The sequence below is a fragment of the Ictalurus punctatus genome, chromosome 5, assembly GCF_001660625.3.
Source record: "Ictalurus punctatus breed USDA103 chromosome 5, Coco_2.0, whole genome shotgun sequence".
Taxonomy (NCBI): domain Eukaryota; kingdom Metazoa; phylum Chordata; class Actinopteri; order Siluriformes; family Ictaluridae; genus Ictalurus; species Ictalurus punctatus.
In genome coordinates, this window is record NC_030420.2 from 21,798,683 (window position 1) to 21,818,730 (window position 20,048).

The 20,048-nt window shown below is 37.8% G+C and overlaps 1 protein-coding gene across 1 annotated transcript; it reads left to right on the forward strand.

Annotated features, from left to right (window-relative positions):
* Window positions 1-684: 684 nt before the first annotated feature.
* On the forward strand, window positions 685-18,973 carry elapor1 (endosome-lysosome associated apoptosis and autophagy regulator 1). The gene is made up of 22 exons (XM_017468359.3): window positions 685-937; window positions 4,824-4,944; window positions 6,513-6,693; window positions 7,804-7,951; window positions 8,848-8,928; window positions 9,059-9,167; window positions 9,484-9,633; window positions 9,956-10,044; window positions 10,856-11,033; window positions 11,166-11,294; window positions 11,671-11,761; window positions 11,930-12,035; window positions 12,270-12,407; window positions 13,904-14,167; window positions 14,381-14,554; window positions 15,194-15,344; window positions 15,445-15,538; window positions 15,642-15,743; window positions 15,986-16,112; window positions 16,832-17,010; window positions 17,971-18,133; window positions 18,338-18,973. The coding sequence occupies exons 1-22, from the start codon at window positions 815-817 to the stop codon at window positions 18,404-18,406; spliced, it is 2,967 nt and encodes a 988-aa protein (XP_017323848.2). The 5' UTR covers window positions 685-814; the 3' UTR covers window positions 18,407-18,973.
* The last annotated feature ends 1,075 nt before the right edge of the window (window positions 18,974-20,048 follow it).

Genomic DNA, 20,048 nt, shown 5'->3' on the forward strand with positions numbered 1-20,048 from the left:
GTAATAATAACTCTATGGAGCTAAATGGGGCACTGAGCACTCTGTCCTATGATTACACATCTGGAACGATGAGCAAATCGGTGCAACATCGGCTTATAACTGACAAATAGCACCATTTTGCAAATCATTGGTCACTCAAAGGATAATTAGCATTTCAGCAGAATTTAAAACAGAAGGCGCTGTGAATGAGGACTTTATGAAGATTAATATTTTAATCTTTTGATGTCAGATGTGAACCTGTATCTGTATGATCTTATGCTCTGAGGTGCTGCATGATTGGCTGATTGGATAATTGCATGAATGAGCAGGGGTCCATGGGTTCCTATTAAAGTGTTCAGTGAGTGTATATCCATATAATGATGTTTTGTAGCCCGTTGTATTCCTCATGAAAAAGACTTTTTTCACGACTTCCCAGAGAGTGTATGTTCAGTTTAAACAGTTCATTAACTGCATGAAAACAGGAATGAGAGATGTATTTGGCAAGAAAATATAAAAAACAAAAACTGTGAAAATCTATGTCTATGTTTTGAAAGGATTCCCGTAAAATCCTATACCTTTCCAGTCTTTTCAGGTCTGCACATGAAGTCTCTCTCTCTCTCTCTCTCTCTCTCTCTCTGTAGTGTGTGTGTGTGTGTGTGTGTGTGTGTGTGTTTTGGGGGTTTAGGCTGTGAAGCAGTATGTCACAGCGGGCGAGGCGCTAATAAAGCGCGCGCGCGGCAGCTCCAGAGTCAAAGCAACAGCTGTCACTCTGACAGGACGCTCTTTTCTTTCTCACTCACCAGAATTTCTGTTCTTTTTCTATTTCTATGCAACGATGTTACTGAAACGTTTACATTTTACAGTTATGTCACAGTGCAGCTTGTCTGCTCCGAGACTATTTTTAATACTCCTGTTATTAGATGCGCTGGAAGCGAGGGAGCTGCCCAGCTGCAAAGAGGTAAGAGCTCTACATGACAACTAAAAGTGCAACAGTGAAGTTTTTAATGTTTAATGTGTAACTATTTCTCTGAGTTATTCTCAGGTGCAAACTTAGATACAGGCATATAGGACCATATGTTTGGTGATGGATTGCTGTCAAGCCTGGAATCTAGTTCAGAAACCGAAGTATCGCGATACATCCTTTAAACCGCAACATCTCGGTGTATGTCTCCTTCTTCTGGCCGTTTCCTCTTTAAATATAAGACTGATATTATAATAATGATGCGAATAAGCGCCTAGGTATGATATTAATTGTTTAATTTTATATGTTACAGATGTTATAGCCTACAGAAACAAAAGGTTTTAACTTCTTGATCAAGTTCTCCCCTGTTCACTTTCCCAATCCGTATATTTTATAAACAAAAAAGGTAAAGGGAAAAACTATTATTACTGTTTCCTTGATGGGCTGAGACTGCTCTTTCACTCTGTCTCTATCTCTCTCACTCTGTCCATCTGTAATGTTACCCTATTGTCAATACACTTACACCCTGCTGAAAACAAACAAACAATAGAAACCATCACAGAAATTCTAACGGTTTCCACTAAAACACCATTACAAACCATCAGCTAACCATTAAAAGCATTACCATTATTGGTCCTTAATGGTATCCACTAGAGATAACATGCCATCAATAGAAGGCAACAAATTACCAGTAGAGACCCAAATGAACTATTAGAGTTTCCTTTAAAACCAATGCAGTTCACATTATAACCATTAAAACCATTACAAATTTGAGGAGGATTTCTATTTTTTTTTTTGGGGGGGGGGGGGGGGGGGGGATTTCAGCAGGGCTATGATCTAAGATATGTATTGCTTTGGTGCTAAGGATCATGTCCTGACACAACTTGTGTATATGTATGTTCAGAAAAATCCAAGTTGGAATATCAGGACACTCTAGGTATTTACAAGTGCTGTCAACATAGACTGACAGTTATTAGTAAACTTAAACATCAGTCTGTTCAGCCTAATCATTGAGCCAGTTCTTATATATGGTGCCATTTGTTTCTTTCATTTGCTAACAGTTACCAATGAGAACAAACTCATAATTATAACTAATTTAGCAAGAAAAATTATTGGTATTCCTACCCCTAATTTATCAGACTGTGTCATTATATATATGGATATATGAAGGTACATAACATTTTAAATGATCCAGACCATCCACTTTATTAGAATTTCATCCCCCTTTCTTCTGGCAGCAGGTATAGACTACCCATGTGCAGAAAGGCCAGCTATGGTAGGAGTTTTGTTCCTATGGCCATACGAGCGTTAAACACATAGGTAATCAGCCATTGTGATGCCATCTTATGCTCTGGCACTCGTTGTATGATCCTGTTTTTTTTTTCCTTCTCCCCACAATGTCTGTGATTGTTTTGATGGTTAATATGTATGGTGTTGTTGTGTTTATGTTTTCTATGCACCCATGGTGGAAAAAAATTCCTCTTGGAGGACAAAAAACTATCTATCTATCTATCTATCTATCTATCTATCTATCTATCTATCTATCTATCTATCTGTCTAATATTCCAACTTTTGCAGGTCTTTTTGTTGTAAGTATGTACAATGTAGCTCATGAAAGTACAAACTCATGTCTAATTTACATGCTTATGGGAAAAGGGTTAAATATAGACCCTTAGAGGTACTTAATTGTACCTTCAGGTAAACCTTTAAAGGTAGAACCCTACAACTGAGTATCAGCAACGTGATCCAAGTAGAAGTTCTTTGACGTAAGAACACATCACTACTCTAAGAACACGTAACAGTATCTTTCATTAAAAATGCAAAACTAAAAATCCTAAGAATGACAAAGGTATAGCAGATTGGCTGCATGTAGAATTTTTCAGTAGTGTCATGAAAACTTGAAAACATATGAACTTAAAATTATCCCACACAGTGTCACATTTGTGCTGTGCATCCTATTAAAGTATTGTTTTGGTGCTAAGGATCTTATCCTGACACAACTTGTGTATATGTATGTTCAAAAAGTCCTCTGGTCTTCTGAAACAGCTGCAACTGTACTGGATATTCAACATGCTGTTTTCTTGTTTCCTAATTACTTGCATAATTGATAGGTGGTTGTTCTAGCAGAAGTCATGAATATGCAAAGAAAAGCACAAAAAGAGTTGACGTTGACTCACATCTGTTTCTAGAATAACACTGATGTGAGTTTAGCTCACGGTTCCCTACATTTAAAATACTGTATAAACTGGATATAATGTCTGTTTGAAAACATGATATATAAATTATGTGGCAACATGGGAATTGGACCATACCAGTTATTTTTCTTCAGCTGTCATGTTCACATGCTGCAGTTACTTCAACTATTGTTTACTTAGACAGTAAAACTGTTGTTTACTTAGTGAGTTGATCATATGCAAGGAGAGGGCAAATATCATAAAGGCTGGGAAGGATTATAAAGAATAAGTTTTAAAGGGTTGTGGGATAATGTCAATGTAATGTGAATGAACAAAAATTGATACAGCAATTTTTATGTTTGGATCAATGAAGCATCCATGTCCATGCATCAATGAGCAAATGCTGAAATTGAACTAATTTTACATTTAGGACGAATTTATAAGCAGCCATAACTGTGTTAAACTGAGTTAAGTGAGTAGTGTGTATGAGTAGTGTGAAAACTGGCAGCCTGAGGATCTTATCAGAAGATGATAAGAATACAGGTTTCATTTCAACCTGTGTGAAATTGACATCTGGTGAAACAGTTACATTGTGATTTGACACTATTTCCTGTAAGCCCTGTTAAACCAACATATTGTATCTTTATACTTTTTGACTGGCCCTATATGACGAGAATAGCACAGTGCAGTACACAGCATTTGTTATGTTATTCACCCTATACTCTCATGAAGGTTAAAAGGCCTTGCATTTGGCCGAGGAGAGAAGACAATGTAGGCAGATACACCATAGAAACATGGGTCACTCTGTCCTGTTGCCTTGGATTTATCATAATAATTTGAATGCCTGGATTAGTGCTAGCGAGTAGATTACCATTAAGCCTGACTGATACAATTAAATACTTACTTATTTTCTCCTCTATGCTCTTTATTTTTTCCTCTTTTATATGTGTGTTTAGAGTTTTTGACTTCTGTGTCATTATGCACAGAACTAATGTAGCTTCACTAATAGAAAACAGTGTCCAGGGAGAACCGTTCACCCCCCCAAACCGGGCCCTTCTATTTTGTTAACTATTAATCTAGTTCTGCTTCACATAGGGTGTTTGAGTGTTCTTTGTTTAGTTCTTATGGTCTAATCTTACTCCAGGTGCCATTCTGTCAGGTTTAGATAGGTGCTTGTTGATTCGTTCCTACTGTTACTCAAAGCCTTGTGTAAATGTTCTGAGGAGTGGGCTACATACAACATCTAAAGAACCATTCTAATAAAATTTAAGAAGATTTTTAAGTAAGTAGTTAATAGTGTTTGCTAATGTTTGTATTTAAATGGAATAGAATAGCATGTTTGGTTAGGAATGTGCTTTATCAGTGTCTCCCTCAGCATCATGGTAAGTAAATAATTCCTGTTAAGGTGCTTGTGAGGACTGGGAATTAAACATCCTAGTTGAAGGTAGTTGTCAAAGGGTGCGGCGGATGCCTGTGTAAATATTGATCTGATCCTGTATTTAAAAAGGGGGTTGAATAATTAAACATGCAGGGATGTAACAGAGTTCCACAGACAATGGTTCACCAGTTATCAACTGTACATCATCAAATATAGATTTTCACATCTAAGTTACTATCTTTTCTTCTCAACCACATGTATTTTTTTCTCAACATCTTCTAATGAAACGATTGTGTGTGTGTGTGTGTGTGTGTTTGTGTTGTTATCTCAGTCAGATTACCACTATGAGTACACAGACTGCGACGTTCTGGGGTCCAGATGGAGAGTGGCGATACCCAACAAGCCTGACACATGCACAGGCCTCCCTGACCCAGTTAAAGGAACACACTGCAGTGAGTAACAAGACTTTGCAGTGCTTTGTTCCAGCATTCATTAGCCAGATGATAATGTTTACAGTACAATCTAGAACCCTTAAGGCTTAAAGGTTCTAGGTAGAACCCTACAACTGAATGTTTCCGTATTAGAAAGGGTTCCAAGTACAACCCCAATTCCAAAAAAGTTGGGATGCTGTATAAAATGTAAATAAATGTAAATATGAACAGAATGCAATCATTTGCAATTTTCATAAACCCATATGTTATTCACAATAGAACATAGAAAACATATCAAATGTTTAAACTGAGGAAATGTACCATTTTAAGAAAAAAAGAAGGTAATTTTGAATTTGATGGCTGTGACATGTCTGAAAAAATTTGGTACGGCCGCAACAAAAGGCTGGAAAAGTAAGTGTTACTAAAAAGAAACAGCTGGAGGAACATTTTGGAACTAATTAGGTTAATTGGCAACAGCTCAGTAATATCGTTGGGTATAATAAGAGTATCTTAGAGAGGCTTTTTAACTGAGCGCTGATAAAAAGCCGGATAGTCCCTCTCCTCTTTAGTTTAGAGGATGCGGCATCCATGGTTTCCAAAAAGAATTTCAAATTTCGATTTGTGTGATTACAGAACAGTTTTCCACTTTGCCTCAGTCCATTTTAAATGAGCTTTAGCCCAGAGAAGACGGCAGCGTTTCTGGATCGAGTTCACATATGGTTTCTTCTTTGCATGATAGAGATTTAACCAGCATTTGATGATGCCACAGAGAACTGTGTTCACAGACAATGAGTTCTGGAGGTGTTTTTGAGCTCATGTAGTATTTCTTATTAAAGAATCATGCTTGTTTTTAATGCAGTGCCGCCTGAAGCCCCGGAGATCACGGGCATGCAATATTGATTTTCGCCTTGTCCCTTGCGCACAGAGATTTCTCCAGATTCTCAGAATCTTTTGATGATATTATGCGCTATAGATGATGAGATCATAGTCTTCAAAATTGTACATTGAGGAATATTATTCTGAAATTGTTCCACAAATTGTAGACACAGTTTTTAGCAGATTTGTGAACCTCTGCCCATGTTTACTTCTAAAAGACTCTACTGCTCTAAGATAGCCTTTTTATAGCCAATCTTTTTTGGAATTGGGGTTGTAAATCCCTTTTAGGAAGCTATAAAGCCTGAATAATATTTGAAAGTCTTTTTGTTGTAAGAGTGCCCTATGATGCTCATGAAAGTACAAAAGCATGTCTTATTTGCAGGTTAAATATAGACACTTAGAGGTACTTTAGTTGTCCCTCCAACCCTACAACTGAGTGTTTCCATATCAGGAAGAGTCCCAAGCAGAACTAAGGACCCATTACTATTCTAAAAACCCTTAATGGTTTCTTTCTTTCACTATGTGAAGCTAAAAATTCTAAGAATGACAAATGGTTTAAGACATTTTAGACTGTTTAGCTGTCCATTTTAGGTGTTAATAATTTGATTCATGCCAGCATATAGGCTGCATGTAGAATTTGTTTTGTAGAGTGTCATGAAAACCTGGAAACATTTGAACTTTAAACCACACTAACTATTATTACCCATTGACAGCATTTTCTTGTAAGGAAGGTGAATACCTGGACATGAAGACACAGGAGTGTCAGAAGTGTGCAGCAGGGACCTACTCCCTGGGTACAGGAGTGGCCTTCGATGAATGGGACAATCTACCTGCTGGTTTTATCAGCCATGGCATCAATATGGACATAGGAAACAGCTACTCTAACTGTTCCAAGTGAGTAGCTGGAATGGGGATTTTGTTAAATTGTGGCTCTTATTGGTTAATAATTATTTTGCTCTGTTTTTTGCATAACATTTTAGTTGTTATGGCTGTCTGTTCGATAATATGGTGTTTCCTATTGGACTGTATGTGGGTGCATGTGTGATTATGATCATTGCTATAATATATATTTTTTGGTAATATGTCATCAAACATGGATTGATACCTGAAAAGAAGGTATCTGGCAAAAAAAAAAAAAAAAAGGCTACTGCCAGTTTTAGATCCAAAGCTCATACAATCAGTCAGTTCCCAGCATTACTTCCACACATGAAAGCAAATAAGTAAAGAATAAAACACAGTGGTGTGTGCTGTTATAGGAAAATAATCCACAGTATTGTGGATATAACAGTATGTCCTGAAGTGTATAATTCCTCTTGTACTACAGCAATTTCCCAAAAATTTTAATTTTTCATTTATTAAATGAAAGATACATTGTGCTTTTTAACCATTTACAGTTACATTTAATGTTGTGGAATGTCAGTGACAAGTTAGTTCCTTTTGTCCCTTATATTAACAGCTGTTCCCTCACCAGCCTTTCTTTTTTTCCTCAAAAAAAAAAAAAAACGACAAAAAAAAAAAAAAAAACCAAACAAACTCAGCTTGTCACGTTACCAAGGAACTCTCTACACTACCAAGGACTCTGCAGTGGCCAATAGCTTACTGACCTTTAGAAAGCACGGACACCCGAGACATTAACGTTAAATAAGCATTTCCTTACAGAATGCTTTGATTACATGTCTTTCTGTGTTAAATAACAACACGCTGTCTTAATTTGTTATGAAATTTGATATGAAGTGTCTACCATCCAAGTACTCATGAGTTTGTAATTATTGTGGAAATAATAACTTATTAGAATGAGTGCATTAATATAAACCTATCATTTGAATTACAGACAGAGCTGCGATGTTATTTATAAATGAATCCACAATCATGCTGTGGTATTAATGCAAATAAATAGTATTTAATTACATGAAATTATTGTAATGTTAAATCCGAAAGACTTTCAGTAATACTTAATACTTTCAATAATGTGTGTGTGTGTGTGTTTGTCTTGATGGGGTCCAGTTCAACTTGGACTCCCAAGGGGGACTACATATCCTCTAACACAGACGAATGCAGCTCCACATTGTTGTATGCTGTGAATTTGAAACAGCCTGGCTCTGTCACTTTCCAGTACTTCTATCCTGATAACAGCATCTTCTTTGAATTCTATGTGAGTATTATAATGTCAAACGTGTGGAGCTGTCATCAGCTGCATTGCATTCTGGTCCTTTAAGGCCAACTTTTTTTTATCTTAAGTACTTTGGTGGTGCATTTCTCATTAATATGACATTGAACATTGCTGAAACATTTGGAGTATTTTTAAGACCTAACAGTGTAACATGACCCTTATACCTTATGTTTGCGATTGCTAAAATCTTTCTGCTTTTAAATAATAAGCAGGAATAATGAAAGCACCAATCTTCAAATTAGCATCAAAATATGATTCAGGCTGGAGTTTGTCTTTCAATAGACTGAAGAATTGTTTCTAAAATATGAAAAACATTCATGTGGTAACTACACTATATGGCCAAATGTATGTGGACACCCGACCATCACATCCATATGTGGTTCTTCCTCAAACTGTTGCCACAAAGTTGGAAGCACACAATTGTTTAGAACATCTTTGTATGCTGTATCATTAAGATTTCCCTTCACTGGGACCCAAACCTGTTCCAACATGACATTGCCACTGTGCACAAAGCAAGGTTTTCTAAGGTTGGTGTGGATGAACTTGAGTAGCCTGACCTCAACCCCACTGAACACCTTTGAGATGAACTGGAACACCAACTGCATGTCCAACATCAGTGCCTGACCTCACTATTGCTCTTGTGACTGAATGGGCACATATCCCCAAAGACATTATCGAAAATCTAGTGGAAATCATTCCCAGAAAAAGTGTAGGCTGTAATAGCAGAAAGAGGGGACCGATTCCATATTAATGCCTATGGTTTTGGAAAGGGATATTCAGTAATCACATAGGAGTATGATGGTCAGGTGTCCACATACTTTTGGTCATTTAGTGTATAATGCTCTGTTTATCCATGTCCTATGTGTGTGGGTTGTCAGGTTCAGAATGATCAGTGCCAGTCTACTGATTCTCAGAGTCGCTGGATGAAGATTTCTGAGAATGACTGGGAGTATCACTATGTAAGTGTGTTTGCGGGCACATTTGTGTGTTTGTGTTGATGTGTTTTGTGAATGCTCTAGTAGCAGTGAATGTTTTAGAAGCCTTTCACTTTGAGGCTGATCCTGATTTTGTCCTGTGTTTCCTAACCAGGTGCAACTGAATAGTGGGAACAATGTTCTATACTGGAGAACCACTGGGTTCTCTCTGTCTTACAGCGGTGCTGTTAAACCGGTTCTGCTGAAGAACATCGCTATCTCAGGTTTGTGTTCAATCCATCATTATCATCATTATCATCATCATCATCATCATCATCATCATCATCACACTTGCCCAAAAATTTGTACAATCTGACACTGATTAATAACGAGCTACACTGTAGATAATGTTTAATCAAAGTTATTTTTTTGCTTATCAAAAAAAAGTACTTGAGTATAACCTTAAACCTACCCACTTAAAAGGTTTAATGCGTCATCATGATCATCAATTAATTAATTTATCACAATAAAATTTTGCCATCTTCAGTTTTAGAAAAAGAGAGAATAACATCTTTCCAACACTTGGTCCACTCTCCTCAGGGGTTGCGTACACATCTGAATGTTTTCACTGTAAGCCTGGTACCTACAGTGCTGAACCTGGAGCTGCCCACTGCACCCCCTGTCAAGCCAACACCTACTCCAATAAGGGAGCTACTGAATGCCAGCAGTGTGAAGAAGAGAAATATTCAGGTATGTGTTTGTTCATATGTTTAACTTAGTCATATACAAGTAATATTCCAACGATTAGACATGTTTAGCCCAGAATGCAAATGCTTTTGTTACTTTCTTTTGTGTGATCATATTGTGGAGAAACAGATGAAAATTCCTTTGAGTTACTATAGCTCTTATGACAATTATAAAGATTGAACATGTGCAAGTACTCACCCCTGTGTAATGGGTATGAAAATGAGTTGCATACTGTAGGAAAGCAGCTGTAGGATTTGCCTACTTAGCTGCTGATGTGTGTGTTCTATCACTAGATCTAAATGTGTGCTCGTTCCTATGTGTTTAGGGATTGGGTCAGGAACATGTCAACAAAGGCCACCCTGCACAACCAGCGACTATTTTTACACTCACACTCCTTGTGATTCCAGAGGACAGGTATTGTTGTAAGCCATAATAATATGAGAAACTCTTCCTATAACAAATAAATATTCAAGTATTTCCTACTAGTATCTACACTGCTAATATAGAAACCACATTCCATCAAGTGCCAAAGTTTCCATCACCATGTTTTTATTAAATAAAAAAAAAAGAAAAGTAAACGCATCCTGTAATCCAAACCATGAGGCACAATCAACTGATAAATAGATTACAATGTAGGAAAAGCAAAAAGTTTAAGTTTTGCCATGACACCATTGACTGATTCTCAAGGCCTGATTTGACAAAGGCAATGTATGACATTCTTAACAGACATGTCAAAAAGGATGGACAAAGATAAATAAATAAATAAATAATTGGAGGCTTTTATAGTTTCGGTTACATTGTTTATAAATAACAATCCAAAAGGGGAATACAAGCATTCGGAATTCGGCGAGCATGGTGGCTTAGTGGTTAGCACATTTGCCTTGCACCTCCGGGGTTCGAATACTTCCTCTGCTGTGTGTGCATGAAACTTGCATGTGCTCCCATGATTCAGGGGTTTCCTTCAAGTACTCTGGTTTCCTCCCCCATTCCAAAGGCATGCATTGCTGACTGTCATTATCAAATTGTCCATAGTGTATGAATAGGTTTGATGGATTGGCACCCTGTCCAGGGAGTATCCCGCCTTATGCTCCAGGTTCCCTGCGACCCTGAAGAATAAGCGGTACAGAAGATGGATGGATGGATTATATAGAGGAGATACTCTGTAGCATGTAGTCTTATTCTATTTTCTTTTTTCATGTACATTTTCCTCCTTGTCTTTTCATAGACACAATTAATGTATAAATGGATTGAACCAAAGATCTGCAATGAGAATGCAGAGGGAGCAGTGAATCTTCCAGCATCAGGGGAAATGCAAACCTGTCCCCCATGTAATCCTGGATTCTTCACTAGCAATTCTTCAGCTTGCCAACCCTGTCCACAAGGCTTCTACTCCAACGGAACAGGTGTAATACACAAACAGCACACCACATGCCTCTATTATAAGTTACAATTTCAAGTTGAAGTTAAACTGATAGACTAGAAAGAAAGAACTCACCAGAAAGCAATCAGACTTAGATGTTCTGTTGTGTTTACAGCATGTACAGAGTGTCCTGCTGGAACAGAGCCAGTGATGGGTTTCGAGTATAAATGGTGGAACAGGATGCCCAGCAACATGAATAGCTCAGTCTACAGACGAGAGTATAGTGGCACTCAGAGGAGCACAGGTAAACAAAGCGTTACCAAACACACGTTATTTGCAAATTCATTGACCCTCACTATCTGTGAAGTAGACACTATACAGATTTATTAACAAAGCCTTGTAGTGGTAGTCAGGCAGAGATTAAACACTGAAGTGACAAAAGAATCATTCATTCAGAATAAGGCAGACAGATGGGTTTATGAATAGATGTAGAACAAATTTAGTTGTGAAGAAGTTAAATCAGCTCACTGATCCTAGACTACTAGTTACTAATTCAGAATAATATAACTCGAAAGATTAAAAATGATGTGCTCAATCCACATTTGGGGATGCAGAGACTGGTCTTTTATATTTCACCAGTTGTTCAGATTTGTAATTAAAACTATGCTTTGTTGCAACAGGATGGGAGGTAGCTGGAGAGTATGTCTACACCACACCTGGAGATTTGGACTCAGACTACATGATGCTAACACTTTCTGTACCTGGTTATAGGTAAGAAATGGCAGATATAAACAACCCCTAATATTCTACACGAACGAAACAAACATGTAGGATCTATGGATATTACGTAAGTAGTATTAACTCCCTATGTTTGACGTTTTCTTCTTTGAAGGTGAAACTTTCTTATCTTCATGTTTTTCATATCTCTATCTTGTTCAGCTTGCCCTACTCTTTGGATAAAGATAATGAGAGGGGAGAACTTTCTAGAATCACATTTGTCTTTGAGACCAAGTGCACATCTGACTGCGCACTTCATTTTATGACAGTAAGCATTTAAGTTTTTATACAAGTCATACAAGGTGATTATAAGCATAATGATTTTCATGATTTTCTTATCTACTTATATTTGTATAACCAATAACTTATATTTTATGTCCAATATAAATAAGAAATTCAGTAACTATTCCAGATTTGCAATCACTTTTGTTGTTGGGCAATGCAAATAGAAATGTGCTGGTCTCATGCACTTTAAATGCTGTGTGTGTGTGTGTGGTCACAGGGCTTGAATGAGAGGAACAATCGTGTGGTGGAGACCTGGAGAGGCACTATCGGGAAGCAGTCCTATTCTTACCTTATTAAGAGCAATCTTACTGTGAGCTTTACCTGGGGCTTTCAGCGCACTGATACCTACAGTATGGTGAGAACAGGAGAAGAGCTTCCAGATGATTCTTATTAAAATATGTGTATTTACATATATATCTCATTATATATGATATTGAAGAGAGGGCTCAATATGCAAAAATATACCTCTATCTATCAGTTCTTTATAAAAGATGATGTGCAGGCTGAAGTTTATAATTTTCCTATAATAGCAAGTCCTGATGTGTTTTATTCCTCTTATAGCACAGCAATTTACCAAAGATGATCATTTTTTATTTTTTATATTATTATTTTTTTTTTTACAGTTTTATAGTGGGGCACTGTGGCTTAGTGATTGGACCTTTGCACATTCCTGCCTCCGCCCTGTGTATGCAAAGTTTGCATGTTCTCCCCATGCTTTGAAGATTTCCTGTGGGCACTCCGGTTTCCTCCCCCAGTCCAAAATCATGTGTTATTCGCTGATTGGCATTTCCAAATTGTCTGTTGTGTGTGCACTTGTGCTCTGCAATGGGTTGGTACCCCATCCAGAGTGTCCCCTCTCTTGTGCCCTGAGTTCCCTAGGATAGGCTCCAGGCTCCCATTGTGACCCTTGTGTAGGATAAGCAGTATGGAATATGAATGGATGAACAATTTTATAGTTACGGCTAATGTCGTGTTGGGGAATGTCCATGAGAAAAGATACCTCCTGTTATCACTTATGTTGTAGTAGCTATAAACAATCATTCCTTGACTAAACTCTTTTTTTCTCTCTCTTGACATTAATAAGAACACAGCTTCCTATGTTACAGAGAAACCTCAAAGCCCTCCACACTGAAGACTTTTCCATAGCTGAAAACTTCTTGACTTTTACAGAGCACTGCCCACCCATTCCATAAATGTTAAATTAACTTATTTGTGTTATTGTTAAACAAACAAACAAACAAAAACAGGGACCAGGGTGGCTTAATAGTTAGCATGTTTGCATCGCACCTCTGGGGTTGGGGGTTTGAATCCCATCTCTACCCTGTGTACGCAGTGTTTGCATGTTGCATGGGGTTTCCTCTGGGTACTCCGGTTTCCTCCCGTAGTCCAAAGACATGTGCTGTAGGCTGATTGGCATCTCTAAATTGTCCGTAGTGTGTGTGTGTGTGTGTGTGTGTGTGTGTGTGTGTGTGTGATTGTGCCCTGCGATGGGTTGGCACCCTGCCTTGTTCCTCGAGTCCCCTGGGATAGGCTTCACAGATAAGCGGTACAGAAAATGGATGGATTGATAAAAAACAATTAATTAATAGATAAGTAGATTGTGAGATATACAAGTCACTGTTAATGAGTTATTACTACATAATGATAACATTTTGGAACAAGTGCTTTAATATAAACCTGTGGATTCACCTTGCACCAATCAGATTCAAGAATTCAATAGCACTGTGGTATAAGGTGTCATATAATGCTGAAGCTCATGGTTTGGTAATGTTAACTAATATTGCCAGTTAAGGGAACCTTAATGTCAAGTATTACCTTTTAATAATAAACATTTGTCTCCTTTGTTTGCAGGAGAGGCAGTACAGCTCAGACTTCGCAAAGATCTACTCTATTCAAATTAGTAATGTGATTGGAGGAGTGGCCTCTCAATGTCGACAGTGTGCACTAGACTCCTCTCAGGCAGACTCAGCCTGCGTCTCCTGTCCTCCTGGACACTACATGCTACATGGCACTGGAATATGCAGGAGCTGTCCACCAAACACCTTCATAAGGCCTGAGCAGCCTGTGGGAGAGGAAGCCTGCATCCCATGTGGACCTAATACTAAGAGCAACCAAGTAAGCACTGCTAAATATTTTTCTATCACTTCATTTATTGCATCACAGGAGGTGTTGGTACTAATTTGTACTATATGTGGTCAAAACAACAGACATGTAAAATGCATAACACATTAATGATATTTCTATTGTAGTACATTTATCATACACACTATTCATGAAAGTACTGAGACTTTGACATTATCTCTTCCTATTGTCTCATTATATTTTCAGGCCCACTCAGCCTGCGTGAGTGACTGCACTCTGGCTATGCAGCATAAAAGAGAAACTCTGCAGTATGATTTCTCTCACCTGGCCAGTGTTACTCATTTTCACAGCAGTCCTCGCTTCACCAACAGAGGCCTTCGTTATGTGCATCAGTTTAGTGTGGGGCTGTGTGGCACAGAGGTAAATTCAGTAGTTTAGATGAGCTGTAACAAGCTTTAACAAGTTGATTATGATCCTGATCGTATCATTTTAAAATAGTCTATCTTTAGTATTAACCTATAGTATCAAATTGTTTCATGTGTTTCTAATGCTCAAGGTCTTACTAAAACTGGCCTAGAATCATTTTTTTTTTACACTTTTACCCTCATTAAAAATGCCAGGATGTGTATACAATATGGTAATAGGGTAAGTTTTCAGTATCATAGTCTTGACTTCATTCATATTCTCTGCTCTTTATTTAACACTAACCAAATCTGTTAATCTATACAATAACAATAAATAAAACTACTTTGTTCATCACTAGTATTAGCTATATTTCTTATTGTGTTATTTCTGTGGGTAAATGTTTCTGGGTACCACTTCCATTTTCTAATCATTTGCATATGTGACGTGATTGGATCACAAACACAGCCTATTTTGTTTTATTACAAACTGAGCTTGTACATAGCAGGCCTTGGTTCTTTTTTGTGGAGGTGCTAAGATTGTTTAAAATAGACTAATGTGACCTTTGCAAATCTGCCAAAAACACCAATGTATGTAATCAGAATGAGCCATCTGAGCGGAATTGACCATTTTTAACCACCAGCTGTGTACTCTTAGGACCGTGTTCTGGCTTCCTGTGTTGATAATGTAACGGAGAGCAGGAAGGAGGTCAATGGTTATGTCTGCCAGTCAATCATAGTGCCTACTGATGTCAGAGGTCAAAGTGTGGTGTCCTCACAACCCTTTATTATTGGAAGCACATTGATTGGTGAGTTTTAAGTGAAATTACAACCAAACTGAACAGCTTTACAAAGTGACCTGCTGTTTTAATTTTCTGGAGGTTTTTTGTGTGTGTTTTTTAACCATAGGTGTAACCACTGACTCCACACTTGATCACATCTCATCTTCTGGGAGTACCTTCCCTTCACAATCTGAACTGCCTGATGTCATATTTTACTACCGGTAAGATCAGAGACAAACTGTACATAAGAACCAATTAAATTTAAATAACTGTGCTGAAGAATTGTCGTTAATCTTGGGTCTTTCGTTCTTTTTGTGTCTTTAGGGCAAGTGAAACAACACAGGCATGTAAAAATGGCAGATCATCCTCTATCAGACTCAGATGTGATCCCACAGTGATGGCAATGGATCAAATTTCCTTACCAAGGTGCACTTCAGAGTTAGAAAATGAAGGCAGTGAGAGTCAACAGACCAACTGCCATAAGCATAGGAGCTAAAAAAAAAAAAGAGGAATCCCATTGTGTGTAATCTCCTGTAATCCACAAATGTGGTGTAATCGCTGCTGATTCAGCTAAATTGTTTTGTGCATAGCAACATCTTCAGGTCAAAGCAAGGAACTGTGAGTGTTAAGGCTACTTACTTATTCTCATAAGCTCCCTCTCTTTACAGTAAATGTACAGAGGGAACATGTGATGGCTGCTCCTTCCACTTCCTGTGGCGTTCTCAGTATGCCTGTCCTCTCTGTTCTGAGAGGAACTATAAAGAGATAGTGAGTGCCTGTATAAATGGAATTCAGGTAGGTTTAATTTCATAAAATCCTAAATAACAAAAGACATAGCAATAATATTTGACCTCTAATGCCATGGCTCTCTGTGTGAGGTCCAGGAACTTCCAGGGGTCTGTGAAATGTCATGATTTTAGTATTGTAAGGCTCTCTCTGGGTGAGGAATCATTTTGAGATATAAGTTTTGACATATCAGATAGCAAAATTCAAAAGTAGTGTAATTTACATTTACAGCTCAACAAGGCCTATACTTTAAAGTTACTTCAAATTTACATTAATGAAATTCTGAGACAATTACAAAGTTAGTTTTTGAACACTAGGCGAATACAGATCGAACCTTATTATTCTGTAAGCTCAAATCCTGTTTGGTCAATCTGACCATTTCTTATTATGCAGTCTCTGTATCTCATTAAACAACTAATAAATGGTAATAAACTCAGCAGAGAAAGACATTTTGAGCCTATTAAGTTGAAAATACAAAATCAATTTTTAAAATCTGAAGATGTCCCTAAACATTTTCACCTTGAATTTTCATTATATTTCATAATATTAAAATACATTATAAAATACAATAAATTAATCATAAGGAAGTCCTTGAACCTTATTGTTACACTAAAAGCCATCCATGAGTAAAAAACTGTTTGAAAGCCATGCTCTGTGTGTGTGTGTGTGTGTGTGTGTGTGTGTGTGTGTGTGTGTGTGTGTGTGTGTGTGTGTGTGCGTGCGTTCAGAGGACTACCTATGTGTGGCAGCAGCCTTTGCAATGTACAGGTGGAGTGCCTCTGCCAGATCCACAGGTTAGTGCTTGTGTCACTTTGGACTTCTGGCTCAAATTTGGTGTTTCTGTTGGATCTGTGGCAGCGATACTGCTCATCACCATCAGCTGCTACTTCTGGAAACGGACACGCAAGTGAGTTCTCACATCAGATCATGCTTTGATGTTGAAGTTTCTTCCCATGTTGCATCTGTTTTCCACTCACTGTAGGTCTGTCTATAGCTCTGGAATGATTACAGAAAAGCTACACTGTTTGTTTTAATGTGCTTCAGGCATGTTTGGAAGAGTTTGCTTAGTGCTCAATTCTGTGTAAGCAATTATATGGCCAAGGGTTTGTGCACACTTGACCATCACAACCCATATGTGGGTGTTCCCTAAACCGTTGAAACAACGTTATAAGCACACAATTGTCTAGAATGTCTTTGTAGCCTGTAGCATTAATATTTCCCTTCACTGGAACTAAAGACACAGTTTGTCAAGGTTGATGTAGAAGAACTTGAGTGGCCTGCACAGAGCCCTGACCTCAACCCCACTGAAGACCTTCGGGAATGCCGACTGCCTGACTTCACTAATGCTCTTGTGACTGAATAGGCAAAAATCCCACAGCCACTCTCCAAAATCTAGTAGAAAGCCTTCCCAGAAGACTGGAGGCTCTTATAACAGCGGCGGGAAGGGGGCGGGCACAGGCATAGTCGTTAACTCCTTGTTAATGCCTATGGTTTTGCAATTGACACATTTGTTTGTGATAGTCAGATGTCCACATACATATAGTATATCTTTAATAGGCATGAGTCTGTTTTGCTAAAATTTGAATTTTAGAAGAAACATGCACTTCTGAAGTGTTCAAGCTTATAAAAAATGTTTGCTTTAATCCCAACAGTTCCTAAAAAGCAATAAAACAATAATAAAAAAAGGCAAGAGTGTTCAAAACACTTTTGTTTGTGCATGCAACCAGTTTTAGAACATCAAAATACTATATGATTTTACTGAATGTTAAATCTAAGTAGAATTTCACTTACTGCATGGTGCATATAGTGCTAATGTAAATGTGGTGTGTGAACGTGTGTAAATATACTGTACATATACACTCCACAGGCTGGAGTATAAGTACTCAAAGCTGATGAGTGCAGAGTCGAAAGAGTGTGAGCTTCCTGCTGCCGACAGTTGTGCCATTATGGAGGGAGAGGATGCAGAAGATGATCTCATCTATCTCACCAAAAAATCATTTTTCACCAAAATTAAATCTTTCACCAGAGAGGTAAAGTGAACTTCTAGAGCCATTGTGGTACAGACTGAATAATAATGATTTGACGTTTGAGAGAAATTTACAGTGAGTGAGCAAGTTATGATTGAGGTTATAGACTCAGAACCATGATTATCCTCATTTTAATTTTAAAATGTAAAAGTAGTATACTGTAGATTATAGTGTTAGAGTAATTTAGATGGCCTTGTTCCTTTGCAGAGAACATCAGATGGCTTTGACTCTGTCCCTTTGAAGTCATCCTCAGGCATGGAGATGGAGATGACCTAGACCTTTAAGCTGGTAATAGACAATGGGAGCTGCTCTATGAAATCCTCACACTCTGAACATCATTGCTTCTTATGATGGTTTCTTCATAAATATAAGAAAGAACCACCTGGAGTGATTGGAGAGATCCATATTTCACAGGGATATTTTTGAGTTTTCATTTTAAAGTTTTTTTTTTTTTTAATTGAGCACGGCAATTTGTTTGACCTTCTTTCATTTATGATTTGTGTGTCAATATAAATAAAGACAAGAAGCATGAGAGTTCTGTAAATTCTTGATCACAGACAGTCTTTGAGGAAAACCTATTTGTCCAGTAGTGCAGTTTACATCATGTCAGGTTAGTTAGTGTTAGTTAATGTTCCCTTAAGGTTAGCAGATATGAGGACTTTCGTGAGAAATGTTTACTTCTGCATTTGTTCTCTTTCTAGCACTGTATGCAGAGCAGGATTGCCTTCTATAACATCACTGTAACCCTAATAACTACTGTTTCTAATGTAAAGCCATTTCACTTGATTGTCTTGATTGTTGTCTGTACAGAATGTGAGTTATATAAAAACATATTTGCTCCAATTATGCTTTTTTGGTTATTATAAAAAGTGTGGGTGCACACATATAGGAGCTTTTTGACTGGTATGCAATTATGATCTGTTGTCTTGCACATTTGTGCATCCCTCTTTCATCTATCAATGGATAGGGACCAGCCTAGGACCTCTGCTTATTTGGGTGGTGACCCATGTGACATTTGTGCAAATCATCCTCTAGTTCTTAATCACTGCCCAGACAACGGTATTGCTAATGGCTAGATATTTTTTTGTTTGTTGGTTGACTATTTTCAATTCAACAGTGACACTGAAGGGCTTATAAAAATCCCAGGAATTCTTCTCTACCCGATGGACAGTGTAGAAGTGGGCTGACAAATTAGCAGCACAATTATTATACTATAGTCAGACAAGTAAGTGCATGGCAGCTGCAGGTAAGTGTGGCAGGCATGGCAGGTAAGTATTGCATGGTAAAAAAAAAAAAAAAAAGAAAAAGAAAAGAAAAGAAAAAAGAAGTGTAACTTTAAGGTAGATGTAGCTAGCAAAGTGGACATGGAATGTATGCATACATGTGTGATAAATACTCTAGTCCACCTTGATGAAAATTTTAGCTTGGTCTGATCAACCTAAAGCACACAGATAGTGTAGACCATCTATGCCACCTGGAAAGTTGTTTTACAGCTTCCTGATTACTTGATGAGTTGATTTTTTTATTGATTAAAAAATGTTTGAAATTTTGCAATCGGCTTAATGGTGTGTTCCATCCACCCATTTTCCATACTACTTATCCTACCTACACCTAAGCCTCCAGCCTATTGCAGAGAACACCCTGAACCAACCCACCACAGGACAAATAACTGTGTTATTTTCTTTAAATGAATTGTCTACATTGTACTTGAAATTGGGCAGTAGCAGTAACCCAGAAATGACTTCCTTTCTACCAGCACTTACCAGCTGGAAAAGATGGCCTATAAACGGTGAGACTTTTCATCAAGGCTGGGGGTGACAAATAATGGGCCCGAAAGGGAAACAGAGAGTTTAAGACACCGAATTTTGCCCATGGATGTAATTAACTGAGGTGCAGAAACATTATCAAATGAAGAAAA

What these genes read in the sequence shown, in the direction of transcription:
- elapor1 (XM_017468359.3), top strand. Translation starts at nt 815, where the DNA reads ATGTTACTGAAACGTTTACATTTTACAGTTATGTCACAGTGCAGCTTG. An exon ending in ATGACTGGGAGTATCACTAT is followed by an intron (nt 8,929 to 9,058) that starts GTAAGTGTGTTT and finishes TTTCCTAACCAG; the next exon opens with GTGCAACTGAATAGTGGGAA. An exon ending in CTAATACTAAGAGCAACCAA is followed by an intron (nt 14,168 to 14,380) that starts GTAAGCACTGCT and finishes TTATATTTTCAG; the next exon opens with GCCCACTCAGCCTGCGTGAG.